General features: G+C 46.1%; 1 protein-coding gene across 1 annotated transcript in view; it reads right to left on the bottom strand.

Moving 5' to 3' along the window:
• Nucleotides 1–19771, bottom strand: part of notch2 (notch receptor 2) — a 58010-nt gene that overhangs the window by 14084 nt on the left and 24155 nt on the right. The window contains 18 exon segments of the mRNA XM_029632610.2: nucleotides 36–189; nucleotides 330–531; nucleotides 787–1015; nucleotides 1203–1355; nucleotides 1444–1563; nucleotides 1673–1786; nucleotides 1927–2072; nucleotides 2341–2533; nucleotides 2649–2759; nucleotides 3516–3749; nucleotides 6113–6226; nucleotides 6325–6438; nucleotides 6546–6731; nucleotides 6881–7036; nucleotides 7191–7424; nucleotides 7588–7710; nucleotides 8065–8406; nucleotides 8701–8966. Of these exon segments, the coding sequence (XP_029488470.2) occupies nucleotides 36–189; nucleotides 330–531; nucleotides 787–1015; nucleotides 1203–1355; nucleotides 1444–1563; nucleotides 1673–1786; nucleotides 1927–2072; nucleotides 2341–2533; nucleotides 2649–2759; nucleotides 3516–3749; nucleotides 6113–6226; nucleotides 6325–6438; nucleotides 6546–6731; nucleotides 6881–7036; nucleotides 7191–7424; nucleotides 7588–7710; nucleotides 8065–8406; nucleotides 8701–8966 (3191 nt within the window).

Here is a 19771-nt window from a genome sequence, read left to right as displayed (position 1 = left end):
AAACACAGTGGATTGTAGAGACATGGAATGCTCACCATTCCGAGCAGCATAGTCCTGACAGGACATGTTGGGGACATCACAGTACAGACCAGTCCAGCCCACAGGACAGTGACATGACCAGGTGGTCTGTGACTGGGAACAGGACCCTCCGTTCCTGCACAGTGGCTGGCTACACAAGTTCACAAAGTTCTGCAATGGGACAAATGGAGTAGGAAATGTTAGTGTTGAGTTTCATATGAAGAACCAGACAAAGAGAGATGTTATAATCAGATAACTTTAAGTCATTTTTCATTTTCAATTCAACGCCATTTTACACATTCTCTCTCTACCTGGCAGTTCTGCCCGTTGTAGCCCACAGGGCAGGTGCAACGGTAGGATCCTAGGCCGTCTGTACAGGTCCCTCCGTTCTTACAGGGCTGAGAGTCACACTCATTCTGCTCATACTGACAGAAGGTCCCGTAGAAACCAGGACGACAACGACACGAGAAGGTGTTGATGTCGTCAACACAGGTCCCGTTATTCAGACAGGAACTGAGGGAAATAGAGGGAGAGAGAGAGAGAGAGAGAGAGAGAGAGAGAGAGAGAGAAACAAAGATATGTGGTCACGCATGATGGAAGTCGTTGCGTTTTGCAACGGAAATCAATTTTCAATACTTGTTACTAAATGTGTCCCAGTCCACATGTAGCCACATATCAAAAAATAAAACTCATTGAAGAATAATTTTGAGTGAATCAACTTCAAACACTTTAACACAGTGACTGTAGTTACAGTCCTTTGTAACCCACCTCTCAGTGCATTCTGGGATGTTGTGTTCACATAGGATTCCGTCGAAACCTGGCCGGCACTCGCAGACGAAGCTGTTGACGTAGTCCCGGCACACGGCTCCGTTCCGGCACGGCTGACTGGCACACTCATCCATCTCTGCCTCACAGCGCTCCCCATCAAACCCTGGCCGGCAGTCACAGGAGAACCCTCCCACTCCATCCACACAGGAACCGCCGTTCAGACACGGGTCTGAGAGAGAGCAAGAGAGAGACAAGAAGTTCAACAGACCCACAATAGAAGCTGTTTGTGAAGATTGATACATTAGCTCCAGAGGAGTACAGTGCACAAGATGCTCATAGAGAATATACACAATATGTAGTGTGAGTATGTCTGGGCTATCCGTGGGAGTATGCACAAGAGCTGGGTGATAACTCACTGGGGGAGCAGTCATCGATGTTGGTTTGGCAGTTGAGACCGCTGTAGCCTGGCTGACACTTGCACACGTAGCTGCCCTGGCTGTTGATGCAACGGGCGCTGTTCTGACACGGGTTCTTCCTGCACTCATCCACATCCTCAGTGCAACGAGGGCCTATTCAAACATCCCATTTTAATGAACATCATGGTAGAAAATCTCCCCAACACACACTCACACCTTTACCCTCTGTGTGAATACCCACCTTGCCAGCCGCTGGGACATCTACAGGTGTAAAAGGTGTAGTCTGGGGTTGGCTGACACACACCTCCCCGCTCACATGGATGAGACGCACAGGGAACCAACTCCTCCTCGCAGTGTTTTCCTGTGGACACAATATTGTTCATATCCAAAATGCCCATGACACAATCAACGTCAGCTCCACCAGAGGGAATATGTCCTGGGTAGTACCGTAGAGCGGATGGTATTGTTACCTGAGTACGGGGCGGCACACAGGCAGGTGTAGCTGTTGACTCCGTCCACACAGGTACCATGGTTCTCACACGGGCTTGATGCGCACTCCTCTATGTTGACCTCACAATTCACACCTGAGGGGAAAAGGAGGAAGGAAATTAGTGAGTTTTTAAATAAAACAGCGGACAGAATAACACTTTACTCTATTGAGGACTGCAGTTTAATGGGATCATCTGTATAATGAATAAAGGATTTAGAAAAGCCTGATTCAGACCTGTGAATCCGGGGCGACACTGGCAGGAGTATCCATTGAGTCTGTCCACACAGCTGCCACTGTGCTGGCAGGGGCTGGACTGGCACTCATCCTTCTCCTGGTCACAGTGCTGCCCCACCCAGCCAGACTCACACTCACAATGGTACCTACACACAGACCAAGGGAGGGAGTAAGGGTTCATGACAGACAGAGAGTAACCTAAAGTATGCATTTCTATCATATGAACTATGTGTTGGAGCCCAGGAAGATCAGCTGACGTCATGGTGTCAGCTAATGGGGCTACTAATACAATTCAACATTTTAATTCATATAACCTGAAATCATATATGTCGATGGGTAGGATAAATGACTCAAGAAAGAGTGATAGAGAGCTAGAGTGACAGAGAGAAAGAGATAAGGTGAGGAGAGGCGTACCCGCTCTGCTGCTCTACACAGTCTCCGTGTACACAGGGCCGGGGGGCACAGTGGTCAGTGCCAGAGTGGCACAGGGGGCCGTGGGTGCCAGGGGGGCACTGGCAGATGAAGCCGTTCACCTTGTCTACACATGTGCCCCCACTCATACACGGGCTAGAATTACACTCATTGATGTCCACGTCACATTTTGCACCTGAGAGAAATAATTCAGAAATGACTTCATTAATTCACTGGAACAATCAGGTATGTACTGTCATTAACATGGAGAAGCATCTGATTAGTTGAGAGGGGAAAGTGTGTGTGTTTACCTGTGTACCCTGGAGCACAGACACACTTGTACTCGTTGATCCCATCCTGGCACTCTCCATACTCACAGGGGTTACTGGCGCAGTCATCAACATTAATCTCACAGTTCACCCCTGAGAAGAAAACCAGAAGACAAACCATTTAGCTTTGAGTCAAATGTAAGAAAGGAAGGATGCATTTGGAAGCTTTTTGAATAGGCACTCCATTACGTTGGCTGCAGTTCTAATGGCATCCACCAGGGGGAGCAGTGGACTAGCTGACCATGTTTAACAGGTGTGTTCCAAAGACAGTGAGCTAGCTGAGCGAGTGAAAGTATGTGTGACCTAAGCTGTCTCCTGCGTGTGTGTGTGTACAGTACCAGTGCACTGGCCTGCACAAATCCCCCAGGCCAGGGCAGCGTACTGGGCAGAGCAGAGCTGGGCCTACCCTTATGACTGATCCCCTCCTGTCTGGGTGCTCTGAGCTGAGAGCTCTGCTCTACCCTGCAGGAAGCCACTTCTACTCCACAGAATAGAGTAGAAGCTGCTGGTGTTTCAAGTTCACAGGAGCACAGCACAGAGCTTTGGGGCTGACAGCACTGAGTGAGTAGCAGTTAAAGGGTCAGTTGGAGATACATAACAAACACCAATTAAGTCATGGTCTTCTACAGTTTCACAAACTAGAAATCAGTCATGGTCTAGAGTCTAGACCAAAGTTTCACAAACAGATTGCAGACAGAGATGCACCGTCCACACCGCACAGTGTATTTGACTTTTATTGTTTGCCCAATCATTCTGTTATTGCACTGGTTTCCTCTTTATTCCGAACGTTTTTGTAACCCAAAAACAAAGAAATAAGAAAAATATTTCACATTCTTTCGCTGCGCTCACCTGAGGTGCCAGGCAGACAGTTGCACTGGTACTTGTTGACCAGGTCGATGCAGCGTCCGCGGTTCTGGCAGGGGAGGCTGTGGCACTCCATGACCTGGATGTTACATATGGAGCCGGTGTAGCCCGGGTCGCAGTCACAGGAGAAGGTGGCGATGCCATCACGACACACACCATGGTGGCAGGGCTCCGGGTCACAGTCATCTATGTTCTCTTTACACAGTGGCCCATAGAAGCCTGGGGAGAGAAACCACACATTGAGTAATGGTTCAATATTCCCTGTGTTAAAGCTTTAGTTTAGATATCATGGTTTTAACATGCAAGAAATGTATATACATATACAGTTGAAGTCGGAAGTTCACATACACTTATTTTGGAGTCATTTAAACTGGTTTTTCAACCACTCCACAAATGTCTTGTTAACAAACTATAGTTTTGGCAAGTCGGTTAGGACATCTACTTTGTGCATGACACAAGTCATTTTTCCAACAATTGTTTACAGACAGATTATTTCACTATATTTTTCAGTGGGTCAGACGTTTACATACACTAAGTTGACTGCGCCTTTAAACAGCTTGGAAAATTCCTGGCTTTAGAAGCTTCTTATAGGCTAATTGACATTATTTGAGTCAATTGGAGGTCCACCAGTGGATTTCAGGGCCTACCTTCAAACTCAGTGCCTCTTTGCTTGACATCAAGTGAAAATCAAAAAGAAATCTTGTGGACCTCCACAAGTCTGGTTCATCCTTGGGAGTAATTTCCAAACGCCTGAAGGTACCACGCTCATCTGTACAAACAATAGTACACCAACTCTGTCAGGAGGAATGGGCCAAAATTCACCCAATTTATTGTTGGAAGCTTGTGGAAGGCTACCCAAAACGTTTGACCCATGTTAAACAATTTAAAGGCAATGCTACCAAATACTAATTGAGTGTATGTAAACTTCTGACCCACTGGGAATGTGATGAAAGAAATAAAAGATTAAATAAATCACTCTCTACTATTATTGACATTTCACATTCTTAAAATAAAGTGGTGATCCTGACTTAAATGACCTAAGACAGGGAATTTTTACTAGGATTAAATGTCAGGAATTGTGAAAAACTGAGTTAAAATGTATTCGGCTAAGGTGTATGTAAACTTCCGACTTCAACTGTATATATATATATATATATATGTATACATATGTATATGGACACACACACACACACACACACACACACACACACACACACACACACACACACACACACACACACACAGTACCAGTCAAAAGGTTGGACACGCCTACTCATTCAAGGGTTTTTCTACATTGTAGAATAATAGTGAAGACATCAAAACTATGAAATAACACATATGGGGGGAATATTGTATTAACCAAAACAATAGTTATAAAATATATTTTGATTTGTTTATTTGAGATTCTTCTAAGTAGCCACCCTTTGCCTTGATGACAGCTTTGCACATTCTTGGCATTCTCTCAACCAGCTTCATGAGGTAGTCACCCAGAGTGCATTTCAATTAACAGGTGTGTCTTGTTAAAAGTTCATTTGTGGAATTTCTTTCCTTCTTAATACGTTTGAGCCATTCAGTTGTGTTCTGACAGGGTACGGGTGTCTCAACGTCAACAGTGAACAGGCGACTCCGGGATGCTGGCCTTCTAGGCAGAATTCCTCTGTCCAGTATGTGTGTTCTTTTGCCCACCTTAATCTTTTCTATTTATTGGCCAGTCTGAGATATGGCTTTTTCTTTGCAACTCTGCCTAGAAGGCCAGCATCCCGGAGTCGCCTCTTCACTGTTGACGTTCAGACTGGTGTTTTGCAGGTACTATTTAATGAAGCTGCCAGTTGAGAACTTGTGAGGCTTCTGTTTCTCAAACTAGACACTCTAATGTACTTGTCCTCCTGCTCAGTTGTGCACTGGGGCCTCCCAATGCTCTTTCTATTCTGGCTAGAGCCAGTTTGCGCTGTTCTGTGAATGAAATGGTACACAGCGTTGTTCGAGATATTAAGTTTCTTGGCAATTTCTCGCATGGAATAGCATTAATTTCTCAGAACAAGAATAGACTGACGAGTTTCAGAAGAAAGGTCTTTGTTTCTGGCCATTTTGAGCCTGTAATCAAACCCACAAATGCAGATGCTCCAGATACTCATCTAGTCTAAAGAAGGCCAGTTTTATTGCTTCTTTAAATCAGGACAACAGTTTTCAGCTGTGCTAACATAATTGCAAAAGGGTTTTCCAATGATCAATTAGGCTTTTAAAATGATAAACTTGGATTAGTTAACACACCGTGCCATTGAAACACAGGAGTGATGGTTGCTGATAATGGGCCTCTGTATGACTATGCAGATATTCCACAAAAAATATGCAGTTTCCTGCTACAAAAGTCATTTACAACATTAACAATGTCTACACTGTATTTCTGAACAATTTCAGGTTATTTTAATGGACAAAAAAGGTGCTTTTCTTTCAAAAACAAGGACATTTCTAAGTGACCCCAAACCTTTGAACATTAGTGTGTATACACACACACACACACACACACACACACACACACACACACACACACACACACACACACACGCGCGCGCGGTTAGTACCTTCAGCACATTCACACTCGTATCCGTTGGGTCGGTCGATACACTTGGCCCCGTTGAGGCAGGGCGTGCTGGAACACTCGTCAATGTCGATCTGACACATCTCCCCACTGAACCCTAAAGGCCAGGGATGGAATTCAGCATCAAATACTGTAGCTAGACACCTTCTGAAACACTATTGAGAAATGATTTTGATTAGAAAAAGGCAGACGAACCTAGAGGGCACTGGCAGACGTAGCGTTTGACTTGATCCAGACAGATCCCTTGGTTCAGACATGGAGAGCTGGCACACTCGTTGATGTCAATCTCACAGTGTGTTCCCTCAAATCCTGAAAACAGAGAGAGAATATTACACAACAGTATTGTGTGTGTGTGTATGTGTGTGTGTGTGTGTGTGTGTGAGAAAGAGAGATAGGGAATCACTGATCACACTTACCTTCCATACAGATGCAGCTGTAGTCTCCTATGCGGTCCAGACAGGTGCCGTCGTTCTGGCAGGGGCTGGAGACACACTCATTGATGTCTGTCTCACAGCGCGGCCCACCATAACCTCTTGCACAGTTACATGTGAACGAGCCATCCGTGTTCACACATACTCCTCCATGCTCACAGGGGTTTGGACCTGAGGGGAAGCCTGAGAGGTTAGTTAAACAGAACTATAAAGGAGTACAGAAAGTATCAAACAGAGAGGAAGGATACTTCTTACAGAATAGTCTGTATAGTCTATTCACAAAACACTTTGGGCATCATGTGCTTTGATCTGTCCCTCACCAATGATGCACTCGTTGATGTCGTCATTGCAGGTGCTTCCCTTGTAGCCTGGGGCACAGTTGCAGTTGAACATGCCGTTGATGGGGTTGGTGTCGCACTGTGCCCCGTCCCTGCACGGGCTACTGATGCAGGCATCGTTCACGTGGCACAGCAAACCTGGCAGGGAATATTCAACAGTCACTTGGCCTGTGTTTTCTGTGCTTATAGATTCCCCTTGGGGATTCATTCACTATATTTCTACTTATCCATTGATCAGTCTATAGGAGAAAGCTGTATATGTCTACGCAGCAGACAGGCTGTTTGTCCACACCTGTCTTTCCGTAGGGGCAGACACAGAGGAAGGATGCCACACGGTCGATACAGGTGGAGCCCTTGGTGCAGGCAGCCGTAGCACAGTCATCTATGTTCTCAGAGCAGTCCAGGCCACTCCAGCCGTTGACACACACACAGGTGTAGCTGCCCTGGATGTTGCTGCAGGTCCCTCCGTTCTGACACGTGTTGGGCTGCAGGCGACACTCATCCACATCCTCTGTACAGGACTGACCTGTAGGGGGTTGGGGGAAGAGAGTTGGATACGTGAGACAAGAGTAGAAAAAAGTCCCCCATTTAGACACAGAGAGAAACCACAGACAGACACAGAAACACAGACACTGAACAAAGAAAAAAAGACAGACAGAAAAAATTCATAGACTATTCTTTATACTTACCAGTCCATTCCGGGGGACATTTGCAATTGTAGGTATTGACGCCATCCATGCAGGTTCCTCCATTTCGGCAGTGATGGTCGGGGCAGTCGTCAATGTTGTTGTCACAGTTAGTCCCATTGAAACCTTCCATGAGAGTGTCAAAAATAGGAATGATACTTATTATTTCACTGCTATCAACCTGGCTGGCAACCTCTGTCATATCATGTATCAGTTATCATAGTGATAACAAGTTATAATGTAAAAAGATAACATGGGCTATGGTTGACAGTGCTTGATTGTTGTGCCCATAGCTCTGCTGGGTACAGTAGGGTTTCAATACATTGTGAATAGTGTTGCAGCGCCAGCAGGATTCTAGTGCTTGCACCTCAAACATTGATTGCAACAATATGCTGCATGCATACAGGCCTCATGAAGCCTTTCTCTAGTTCTTTTCTCTCGTTCTTTCTTTCTTTCCTTCCTTCCCTCGCTCTCTCTCACCTGGCAGGCAGTGGCACCAGTAGCTGGTCTCAGTAGTCTGGCGACACGTGCCCCCATTGAGGCAGGGCGAGGGGGCGCAGGGGATGTAGGGGGTCTCACAGTGGCGGCCGGTGAACCCGGGGGCGCAGTTACACCTGTAGGAGCCGGGGGTGTTGACACACGCCCCTTGGTTCTGACACACCGGGGCGGAGGCAGCACACTCGTCAGTGTCGTTGAGGCAGCGAGGACCCCAGTAGCCTGGAGGACAGGTACAGCTGAACTTGCTCCCGGACAGAGAGCTGCAGGTGCCTCCGTTAGCACAGGGTACTGGTAGACAGGTGTCCACATGCTCACATCGTATGCCTGGATGCACAGGGAGAGAGAGAGAGAGAGAGATGAGTGGGCTTATATAAGGTTATAAAACAGAAAAATAGAGGAAACAGAGCCTCATGTCCTTGTAACCTTGGTTACTTATCATGACCACAACATACAGTACAGAGTTATGATCAATGCAAAGGCCAAGAACTGTCCTGAATCCGTGTACCAAACATATGACGACTAGTGGAAATAATGTATTGGGGTTTGGACTAGTGAACTGCATAGCACTTGTCAGGAATGGACTGTACAGTAGTACTTTTGAGTCAGAGAGGAGCTGACCTGTCCATCCGTGAGCACACTGGCACTTGTACTTGTCGAGGGAGAGCAAGGTGCAGACTCCTCTGTTGGCACAAGGGTTGTTGGGATAGCAGGTGGAGTTCTGGGGGGTCTGACAGTGCTGCCCGGTGTAGCCCAGGGGACAGGAGCAGGTGGGGCTGCCCGGGATGCCCGACACAGCCACTGAGCAGTTCCCTCCATTCAGACAGTAACCAGGATGACACGGGTCTTTGTGATGGCAGTACTCACCCAGGAAGCCTGCGGCACACCTGTAGACAGAGGACAATAGGTGTTTTCTCAGCTAGCTACTACATTAAAGACAGCATATTATCAGCTATAGAAACCTACACAACAAACACTATACATCAAAGAGGAAGAAAAGCAGTAATAGTGGACAGTACATGTCATAGTGTGAGAATCTTATGTTGGAGAGGGTGTGTGTGATTCATACAGGGAAAATACTATTTGGCCTAGTCATGTACATTTTGCTGGAGCTAAGACATTTGAAAAGAACTGAGCGGGGGAAAGGTTGACAGCAAGGTCAAGTTTTTGAAATATCAAAAAGCAGAAGGATGTGACGAGGTGGTTTTACATGGAAGTTACCCAAGTGGCAAAAACTAAAAACAAGAACAATCGTATGTGGAGTTGGACAAACACTTGAAACCTGTGTGTGTGTGTGTGTGTGTGTGTGTGTGCTAGGTCACAAGACATAGGGAATACATTTCTCTTTTCTTCTCTCTCTGTAAAGTGATTTAACCACATGACGAACAGCACAGAGGGAATTACAATATTGCACAAGAGGAAAAATGAAAACCTGCACTCCACCCGTTCTATCCCCTTACCCCTGTCCCACCACCCCCTACTTTCACTTTCCGCTTCTCTCGGTCTGACATTTCCCTCTCAGTTTGTCTCTTTCTATTTGGCAGTGTAATTTGTACTGTAGTCAGCTAGACGTGTGTATTTAAGTCTCGTATTTTGTCTTGGTTGTGTCTGTATTTTCTTAAGCTCTATCTGCAGGTTGTGGTCAGAGACTGATGTTGAAGCATCATCAGTGGTCAGTCACCCTGCTCTAGACAGACACTGTCTCAGGGGCCTTTTGCTCCTCAGTGCTGCCGAGTGTGTGTGTGTGTTTGGCACACTGCCGACATATTGTGGAGAGACTCTCAGCCATAGAGTGAACTGCTGCCTCACAGATACAGGCCACCACACCTATCTCCCTGAGGAGGCTCAGGTAACAGACGACAGGAACACAAACACAGCCTTTTCACATCTCACCCCCCCCCCCCCCCCATACTAGAGGTCGACCGATTAATCGGAGTGGCAGATTTTCTTTTTTTACACCTTTATTTAATCTTTATTTAACTAGGCAAGTCGGTTAAGAACCCATTCTTATTTTCAATGACGGCCTAGGAACGGTGGGTTAACTGCCTCGTTCAGGGGCAGAACGACAGGTTTTCACCGTGTCAGCTCGGGGGGATCAATCTTGCAACCTTACAGTTAACTATTCCAATGCAATAACGACCTGCCTCTTGTTGCACTCCACAAGGAGACTGCCTGTAATGCGAATGCAGTAAGACAAGGGCAATTGCTAGCTAGCATTAAACATATCTTATAAAAAACAATCAATCAATCATAATCACTAGTTAACTACACATGGTTGATGATATTACTAGATATTATCTAGCGTGTCATGCGTTGCGTATAATCTGACTAAGCGTACAAGTATCTAAGTATCTGACTGAGCGGTGATAGGCAGAAGCAGACACGTAAACATTCATTCAAACAGCACTTTTGTGCGTTTTGCCAGCCGCTCTTCGTTGTGCGTCAAGCATTGTGCTGTTCATGACTTCAAGCATATTAACTCCCGAGATGAGGCTGGTGTAACTGAAGTGAAATGGCTGGCTAGTTAGCTCGTGCTAATAGCGTTTCAAACGTCACTCGCTCGCTCTGAGCCTTGGAGTGGTTGTTTCCCTTGCTCTGCATGGGTAACGCTGCTTCGAGGGTGGCTGTTGTCGTTGTGTTCCTGGTTCGAGCCCAGGGAGCGAGGAGAGGGACGGAAGCTATACTGTTACACTGGCAATACCAAAGTGCCTATAAGAACACCCAATAGTCAAAGGTTAATGAAATACAAATGGTATAGAGAGAAATAGTCCTATAATTCCAATAATAACTACAACCTAAAACTTCTTACCTGGGAATATTGAAGACTCATGTTAAAATGAACCACCAGCTTTCATATGTTCTCATGTTCTGAGCAAGGAACTTAAACGTTAGCTTCCTTACATGGCAAATATTGCACTTTTACTTTCTTCTCCAACACTGTTTTTGCATTATTTAAACCAAATTTAACATGTTTCATTATTTATTTGAAGCTAAATTGATTTTATTGATGTATTATATTAAGTTAAAATAAGTGTTCATTCAGTATTGTTGTAATTGTCATTATTACAAATAAAAAAATAAAAAATTGGCCGATTAATCGGTATCGGCTTTTTTGGTCCTACAATAATCGGTATCGGCGTTGAAAAATCATAATCGGTTGACCTCTACCCCATACACATCGTTTTTCAAACTGGTAATATTTTTCCCCCACAGATAATTGACAGACAAACATGCAGGACCACAGTAAATTAGAATAATTTGAATCTTTTGAAATGGAGATGGGAATCTTTTTTAAATGGAGTCTCACACGTACTATATTTATTCTGCACTAAATGCAGCTTGAAAATATTAGGTTGAGAGAGCATGGGAAACTCCGGATTGATGATTAATGATGATTAATGACAGAGAGAAGCCCAGAATAGATCAATAGAAAGTGTGTAAGTGTTGTCTTCACCCAAGTATTCATCACGCAGTCCGAGGGTTCACACACCTGTTTTAACACACTTGTTGTTTCACACACACAACCTCTAGAAAGACAAGGAAAACAGATCTTCAAAGAGCTGTGACACAGACTTCTTCACCTCACCTCTCTCCGATTGGACATGCTCCACAGGCATAGCTACTTCCCCAGAACTCCTCCCCATCCCTCCATCTTGTCTCCTCCCTGTCTCAGCACTTCTCTCCAGTTACACTATCCACACCATCGACAGGCTGTCCTAAGAGGTATCTCAACAATACTAATGCCCTGGGAATGTGCACTCCCCTCTACTCCATGACAACCTCTCAACCCTCTGAAAGAATGATGACACGGCCCCTGCTCCCCTGACATAGATCACATTAGCAGCCTGTCAAACAAAGCCGACCATGTCCACGTTAGTATTCGTTTTATGTTTCAGCAGTAAGACCTATACTGTATGATTAAAGGGAACAATATGTTTTACTGTGTAGATGGCTATAAACTAATGTGCACTTATTTGAAAAATCTGTCTGAAATTCAACAGTGTTGAAAGAAAAGATGACATAAATTTGATTGAATTAAATTGGGATTATCAAACCGGTGTTGACAAAATGAAATGTCACAGCGTCAGTGATACATAGGTTGTCCTTCAGGTTTTTGTGCTCTATTCAATATACACTGAACAAAAATACAAACACAACATGTCAAGTGTTGATCCCATGTTTCATGAGTGAAAATAAAAGATAGCAGAAATGTTCCATACACACAAAAAGCTTATTTCAATAAAATGATGTGCACAAATGTGTTTACATCCCTGTTACTGAGCATTTCTCCTTTGCCAAGATAATCCATCCATCTGGCAGGTGTGGCATATCAAGAAGTTGAGTAAGCAGAATGATCATTGCACAGGTGCACCTTATGCTGGGGACAATAAAAGGCTACTCTAAAATGTGCAGTTGTGTCACACAACACAATCCCACAGATGTCTCAAGTTTTGAGGAAGTATGCAACTGACATGCTGACTGCAGGAATGTCCACCAGAGCTGTTGCCAGAGAATTTAATATTAATTTCTCTACCATAAGCGGCCTACAACATAGTTGTAGAGAATTTGTAAGAATGTCCAACTGGCCTAACAACCGCAGACCACATGTATGGCGTTGTTGCTGATGATTTGCTGATGTCAATATTGTGAACAGAGTTCCCCATGGTGGCGGTGGGTTATGGTATGGGCAGGCCTAAGCTACGGACAACGAACAAAATTGCATTTTGTCAATGGCAATTTGAACGCACAGATACCATGACGAGATCCTGAGGCCCATTGTCGTACCATTCATCCCCTGCCATCACCTCATGTTCCGGCATGATAATGCACAGCCCCATGTTGCAAGGATCTGTACACAGTTCTTCCATGGCCAGCATATTCACCAAACGTGTCAAACATTGAGCATGTTTGGGATGCTCTAGATTGATGTGTAAGTTCCAGTTCCCGCCAATATCCAGCAACTTCACACAGCCATTGAAGAGGAGTGGGACAACATTTTACAGGCCACAATCAACAGCCTGATCAACTCTATGTGAAGGAGATGTGTCGCGTTGCATGAGGCAAATGGTGGTCACACCAGATTTTATTTCAATTGAAGGATTTCCTTATATCAACTATAACTCTCTGCACTTCAGTATAATATTGCCCCTAACCAAATCAGTACCTACCCCTTGCAACAGAAGAACAAGGCTGTGCATGACACACATCATTACTATTAGGGGAGAGGACCTAAAATGACTTACACTGAGTGTACAAAACATTAGGAACACCTGCTCTTTCCATGACAATGACTGACCAGGTGAATCCAGGTGAAAGCCATGATCCCTTATTGATGTCACCTGTTAAATACACTTCAATCAGTGTAGATGAAGGGGGAGACAGGTTAAAGAAGGATTTTTAAGGCTTAAGTCAATTGAGACATGGATTGTGTGTGTGCCATTCAGAGGGTAAATGGGCAAGACAAAATACTTAAGTGCCTTTGAACGGGTTAAGGTAATACGTGACAGGCACAATGTTGAGTGTATCAAGAACTGCAACACTGCTGGGTTTTTCCACACTCAACCGTTTCCATCAAGAATTGTCCACCACCCAAAGGACATCCAATCAACTTGACACAACTGTGGGAAGCATTAGAGTCAACACGGGCCAGCATCCCTGTGGAACGCTTTCAACACCTTGTAGAGTTCATGCCCGTCAAATTGAGGCTGTTCTGAGGGAAAAAGGGATGTGACTCAATAGGAAGGTGTTTCCTAATTTTTGATATACTCAGTGTATATAATACAACAAAACATGTTGGCCTGTGGAGTCTGTTCACTGAAATGTTGAACAAATACATTTTTTTGAACTCAAACAAAAAAATAAATTGTATAAATCATGCACAAAGCCCTTCAGTCAAATACGGTCCAGACTGCTCCTCACCACATAGCTTAGACTGTAGTCAGCTCTACTTTCAGGAATAACCCAGAGTTTCTGCAGCCAAACTCATCTATAGGATTCTTTGTTAACCTCAATGTGGGATTTTTCTTTCCCTCCCTGTTTCCTTCTCTCAGTTCAGTTCCCTGCAGCTTTCCTCTCTCTTCTCGTGGTGTCAGGTTTCTACAGCTGGTTCACATTAGAGGCCCCCGTCCCTGCACCCCCTCTCCCTCTACCTCTGGCTCTCCGATGGCTGACCTCTCCCGGCCCTGTCCACTGGGGCGTGGGTGAGGGCTGAGGGGAGGATTTCGCCTCTCTAACTCTCTCATTTATCCCCGCCCGCTCACTAATGCCTAATAGCTCTGTCATGCCCTCCTCCTCTCTTCTCTCCCTCTGGCCATCACACACTGACTGGGCTGCACAAACAGAGTTCCTGTTCACACTCGACTCATTAGCTTTGGCTGGTTGGACTGGAGCGTAGGTGGACTCTCTGGTGCAAGTATGTAGTATATATTCTACAGTAGAGAGTAACAATTCAAAACCAAAAATGATGGTGTAGGTTGAAAATATTGGGAGATGTGTGCCTCTTTTTAGAAGATCTAGGCCAGGGGTGTCAAACTCATTTTTCCCCGGGGGCCACATTTGGTATTCAATGAGGTCTGGAGGTCCACACTGAAAATGTGCTATATTTCCTAACTGTAAAAATTGAATCACAGAATCATCCTTGTGGGACTGTGTGATCTAAGCTATAGGACACTCCATGGGCATAATAGAAAATGTATTGCTTTTCTTGGCTTCTTTACAATAAAACTCTCCCATTCCTTTTTGCTCACTGCATTCTATGCTCTTTACTCAGAAGATATGTCAGAGTGGTATTTTTGGAAGCAAACACTTGGTCTCGTTCAGTTTCAGCTTTAACCTATTTTCATAAAGAGAAGAAAGAAAAGCTGCAAAAACAACACGACTGATGGGGGGGGGAAAGGGGGAGGGTGCGAATGGAAAGTAATTAATGGAGAGAGAAAAAGGGTGGATTGCGGGGAGACGGGAGAGGGAATGAAAGGCGGAAGAGAGGAGAGAAAAAGAGACTGTTGGAGGGTGGAGTCCAATGTTGGGCTGTGTGGTAAAATAGCAAACTGTATTTAAAAGCACACTCCAAAAGAATCAAGATCTGACAGACAGAAGGAGGAATCCATTTTGAGTCTGTATGCTCCATCTGCTTTCCTCTGTTGTGTGGTGTCATTTAGTTATTAAGGTCTAGGAGGCCTACATATTTCATTGAGGTCATACAACCACTGGGCCTTTGAAACGGCTCTCATTTTAAACTTCACATGGTTAGCCCAGCTTAACTGTACTGGCTTCAGAGATGGGACATTAGACCACAGTGGGATGGCTTCAGAGTGGCTTCACCTCTTCATTATTGTCATTATCACCACAGATCTTTGTCACAGAGTTCCACTTGTCACTGCAGTGTCTTGTGAGTTTAGAATCTGGTTGTTATATTCCCCACTATTCTGTAAGTCTTCCTCCCATTGAGGGTGAGAGTGGGTGTGGACATGTGGGAGGTGGGGGTGCATGTGTGTGCGTGTGGCAGGAACAAACACACACCCTCAAAAGGGACAGTCCCTCTTGGCTAGCGGGTCATGTTGACAAGAGTTGATAATGATGAATGGTCTCATCTCCACCCCGTCCTGAACCTTCCCATAGACCATACACACAGCCCCCAGTCATACCCCTCCCTAACATCCACCAACACCCCCGTCGGCAGACCTCTTCCTAGCCCTCTGTGCCAGCCACACTTCAGCTCTTTCCCTGCTTGACTGTCCCAGTGCCAGGCCAGCCACTCCCTAGTCTCAAGGTGCCCTTGGGCCTGGCTTTAGCCTCTTATCTGTGTGGTTCCACACTATCAATGCATCTAGTTGAGCTGTGGTGGTAAGAGGACTGTGATGACTCGAGAGTATGAAGAGAAAAATCAACGCCTTGGGTTTGTTTCTTCAAAATCACAGGGTTTTATTGACTTAGGTTTTGGTCATGTGTTTGCCTGGCCACTCTGTGTGTGTGTGTGTTATCAGCTACTGCGGCTGTGTGCTTGCTAGTCTGCTGGAGTGGAGTAGAGGTATGGAGTAGAGTGCAGTGAAAGGAGTGAGGAAGTGATTGAGCTACAGCAGTGCTCCGCCACTTTGCTCTCCCTCCTTACTGCTAGAGTTTCTGGTTCTCTCCTGTTTCACCTGAGGCTGTGTGATGCTCCATTGGGATAGGAAATCACATCATGGCTCTCTGCAGGGAAAGGACTGACAGACATGTAGAAAGGGGGTAACGTCAAGTCAGTGGGACAAAGACAAGGGGTAACAGAGTGATTGAGGGACTGAGACAGAGATACAAAAAGTAGGGTGGAGGGGTTAAATGAAAAGAAAGGGAGGAGATGGTGGGAATAATGAAAAGGGAGATAAATTGAGGGAGAGAGAGAGCAAAGGATTAAAAAGCCAGGTAAGTTGTGTCCAGAGGCATCTAGCCCGGCAGACTGAGAGATGACTGACGGACAGATTGATTAGTGAGGGGCAGTGACAGGGTAATTTCTCTCTCCCCTCCTCCCCACCGCTCATCAGCGACGAGTCTGCTCTGAGATACTCTCCTCAAATTACTGCTAAAGAGACATCCTCCTTTCTTTACTCTCTCTTTCTTCCTCCCTCTGCCCCAAGGCAAATTCTACTTGTCAGGTCAAACAAACTACACACTAAATTCTCTAGCCAGAAAAGAAAGGGAGACCAAGAGAGTGAGAGGAGAAATAATCCGTTTGCACCATGGCACTGCAGTAGACAAAGGGATTTTGTTCAGCAAAGAAAAACAAGTTTGGATGCCATCACTCGCCCTAGGGTTGCTGTGCTCAGGTACTAGGCTCTAGTATCTTGTGAATGTTCCTAAAAACAGGAACATCATCCAACGGCCATTCTCTTTGGGCCTTATTGGTCTAGCGTAGCTTATGTTTTCTAAATGTTAAGATCAACACTGTGCTGTGACATATAGGTACACTTGGGCCCAGGCTCAACGGACAGGCGGCACAAAACACACAGCGGTGACACACGCCTCTTTCACACACCCTGGCTGAAGGTTTGTAGTCCCACCGGTCCAACAGCTGAAACACACCCTGCTCTGCCAACCAGCCAGCCAGCCTCTCCCTCCCTCCCTCCCAGCCAGCCAGCCAGCCAGCCAGCCAGCCTCTATCTCCCAGACTGCCAGCCAGCCCCTCCCTCCCAGACTCTGCTCTGCCAGCCAGCCAACCAGCCTCTCCCTCCCAGACTCTGCTCTGCCAGCCAGCCAACCAGCCTCTCCCTCCCAGACTCATCTCTCTCATACGTTCCCAGTAAGCAAAAAGATAGAGAGAGAGGAATGCTTGGGTGTCACCTCAATGAAAAAGCATTACTAAGCGTCAGCTGAATGTACCCCTATCTCCTTATCTGTATCCTCCTGTTCCTCTCTCTGTATCCTCCTGTTCCCTTCTCTGTATCCTCCTGTTCCCTTCTCTGTATCCTCCTGTTCCCTTCTCTTCCCTTCTCTGTATCCTCCTGTTCCCTTCTCTGTATCTCCTGTTCCCTTCTCTGTATCCTCCTGTTCCCTTCTCTGTATCCTCCTGTCCCCTATCTGTATCCTCCTGTTCCCTTCTCTGTATCCTCCTGTTCCCTTCTCTGTATCCTCCTGTTCCCTTCTCTGTATCCTCCTGTTCCCTTCTCTGTATCCTCCTGTCCCCTCTCTGTATCCTCCTGTTCCCTTCTCTGTATCCTCCTGTTCCCTTCTCTGTATCCTCCTGTTCCCTTCTCTGTATCCTCCTGTTCCCTTCTCTGTATCCTCTTGTCCCCTCTCTGTATCCTCCTGTCCCTTCTCTGTATCCTCCTGTTCCCTTCTCTGTATCCTCCTGTTCCCTCCTCTGTATCCTCCTGTTCCCTTCTCTGTATCCTCCTGTCCCCTCTCTGTATCCTCCTGTTCCCTTCTCTGTATCCTCCTGTTCCCTTCTCTGTATCCTCCTGTTCCCTTCTCTGTATCCTCCTGTCCCCTCTCTGTATCCTCCTGTTCCCTTCTCTGTATCCTCCTGTTCCCTTCTCTGTATCCTCCTGTCCCCTCTCTGTATCCTCCTGTTCCCTTCTCTGTATCCTCCTGTTACCTTCTCTGTATCCTCCTGTTCCCTTCTCTGTATCCTCCTGTTCCCTTCTCTGTATCCTCCTGTTCCCTTCTCTGTATCCTCCTGTCCCCTCTCTGTATCCTCCTGTTCCCTTCTCTGTATCCTCCTGTTCCCTCCTCTGTATCCTCCTGTTCCCTTCTCTGTATCCTCCTGTTCCATTCTCTGTATGCTCCTGTTCCCTTCTCTGTATCCTCCTGTTCCCTTCTCTGTATCCTCCTGTTCCCTCCTCTGTATCCTCCTGTTCCCTTCTCTGTATCCTCCTGTTCCCTTCTCTGTATCCTCCTGTTCCCTTCTCTGTATCCTCCTGTCCCCTCTCTGTATCCTCCTGTTCCCTTCTCTGTATCCTCCTGTTCCCTTCTCTGTATCCTCCTGTTCCCTTCTCTGTATCCTCCTGTCACCTCTCTGTATCCTCATGTTCCCTCCTCTGTATCCTCCTGTCCCCTCTCTGTATCCTCCTGTTCCCTTCTCTGTATCCTCCTGTTCCATTCTCTGTATCCTCCTGTTCCCTTCTCTGTATCCTCCTGTTCCCTTCGCTGTATCCTCCTGTTCACTTCTCTGTATCCTCCTGTTCACCCCCTTCTGTATCCTCCTGTTCACTTCTCTGTATCCTCCTGTTCCCTTCTCTGTATCCTCCTGTTCCATTCTCTGTATCCTCCTGTTCCCTTCTCTGTATCCTCCTGTTCCCTTCTCTGTATCCTCCTGTTCCCTTCTCTGTATCCTCCTGTTCACTTCTCTGTATCCTCCTGTTCACCTCTCTGTATCCTCCTGTTCCCTCCTCTGTATCCCCCTGTTCCCTTCTCTGTATTCTCCTGTTCCCTTCTCTGTATCCTCCTGTTCCCTTCTCTGTATCCTCCTGTTCCCTTCTCTGTATCCTCCTTCTCTGTATCCTCCTGTTCCCTTCTCTGTATCATCCTGTTCCCTTCTCTGTATCCTCCTGTTCCATTCTCTGTATGCTCCTGTTCCCTTCTCTGTATCTTCCTGTTCCCTTCTCTGTATCCTCCTTTTCCCTCCTCTGTATCCTCCTGTTCCCTTCTGTGTATCCTCCTGTTCCCTTCTCTGTATCCTCCTGTTCCCTTCTCTGTATCCTCCTGTTCCCTACTCTGTATCCTCCTGTTCCCTTCTCTGTATAATCCTGTTCCCTCCTCTGTATCCTCCTGTCCCCTCTCTGTATCATCCTGTTCCCTTCTCTGTATCCTCCTGTTCCATTCTCTGTATCCTCCTGTTCCCTTCTCTGTATCCTCCTGTTCCCTTCTCTGTATCTTCCTGTTCCCTTCTCTGTATCCTCCTTTTCCCTCCTCTGTATCCTCCTGTTCCCTTCTGTGTATCCTCCTGTTCCCTTCTCTGTATCCTCCTGTATCCTCCTCTGTATCATCCTGTTCCCTTCTCTGTATCCTCCTGTTCCCTTCTCTGTATCCTCCTGTCCCCTCTCTGTATCCTCCTGTTCCCTTCTCTGTATCCTCCTGTTCCCTCTGTATCCTCCTGTTCAATTCTCTGTATGCTCCTGTTCCCTTCTCTGTATCCTCCTGTTCCCTCCTCTATATCCTCCTGTTCCCTTCTGTGTATCCTCCTGTTCCCTTCTCTGTATCCTCCTGTTCCCTACTCTGTATC

The sequence above is a fragment of the Oncorhynchus nerka genome, linkage group LG24 (assembly GCF_034236695.1).
Source record: "Oncorhynchus nerka isolate Pitt River linkage group LG24, Oner_Uvic_2.0, whole genome shotgun sequence".
NCBI lineage: Eukaryota > Metazoa > Chordata > Actinopteri > Salmoniformes > Salmonidae > Oncorhynchus > Oncorhynchus nerka.
This window is presented reverse-complemented; position numbering and strand designations above follow the sequence as displayed.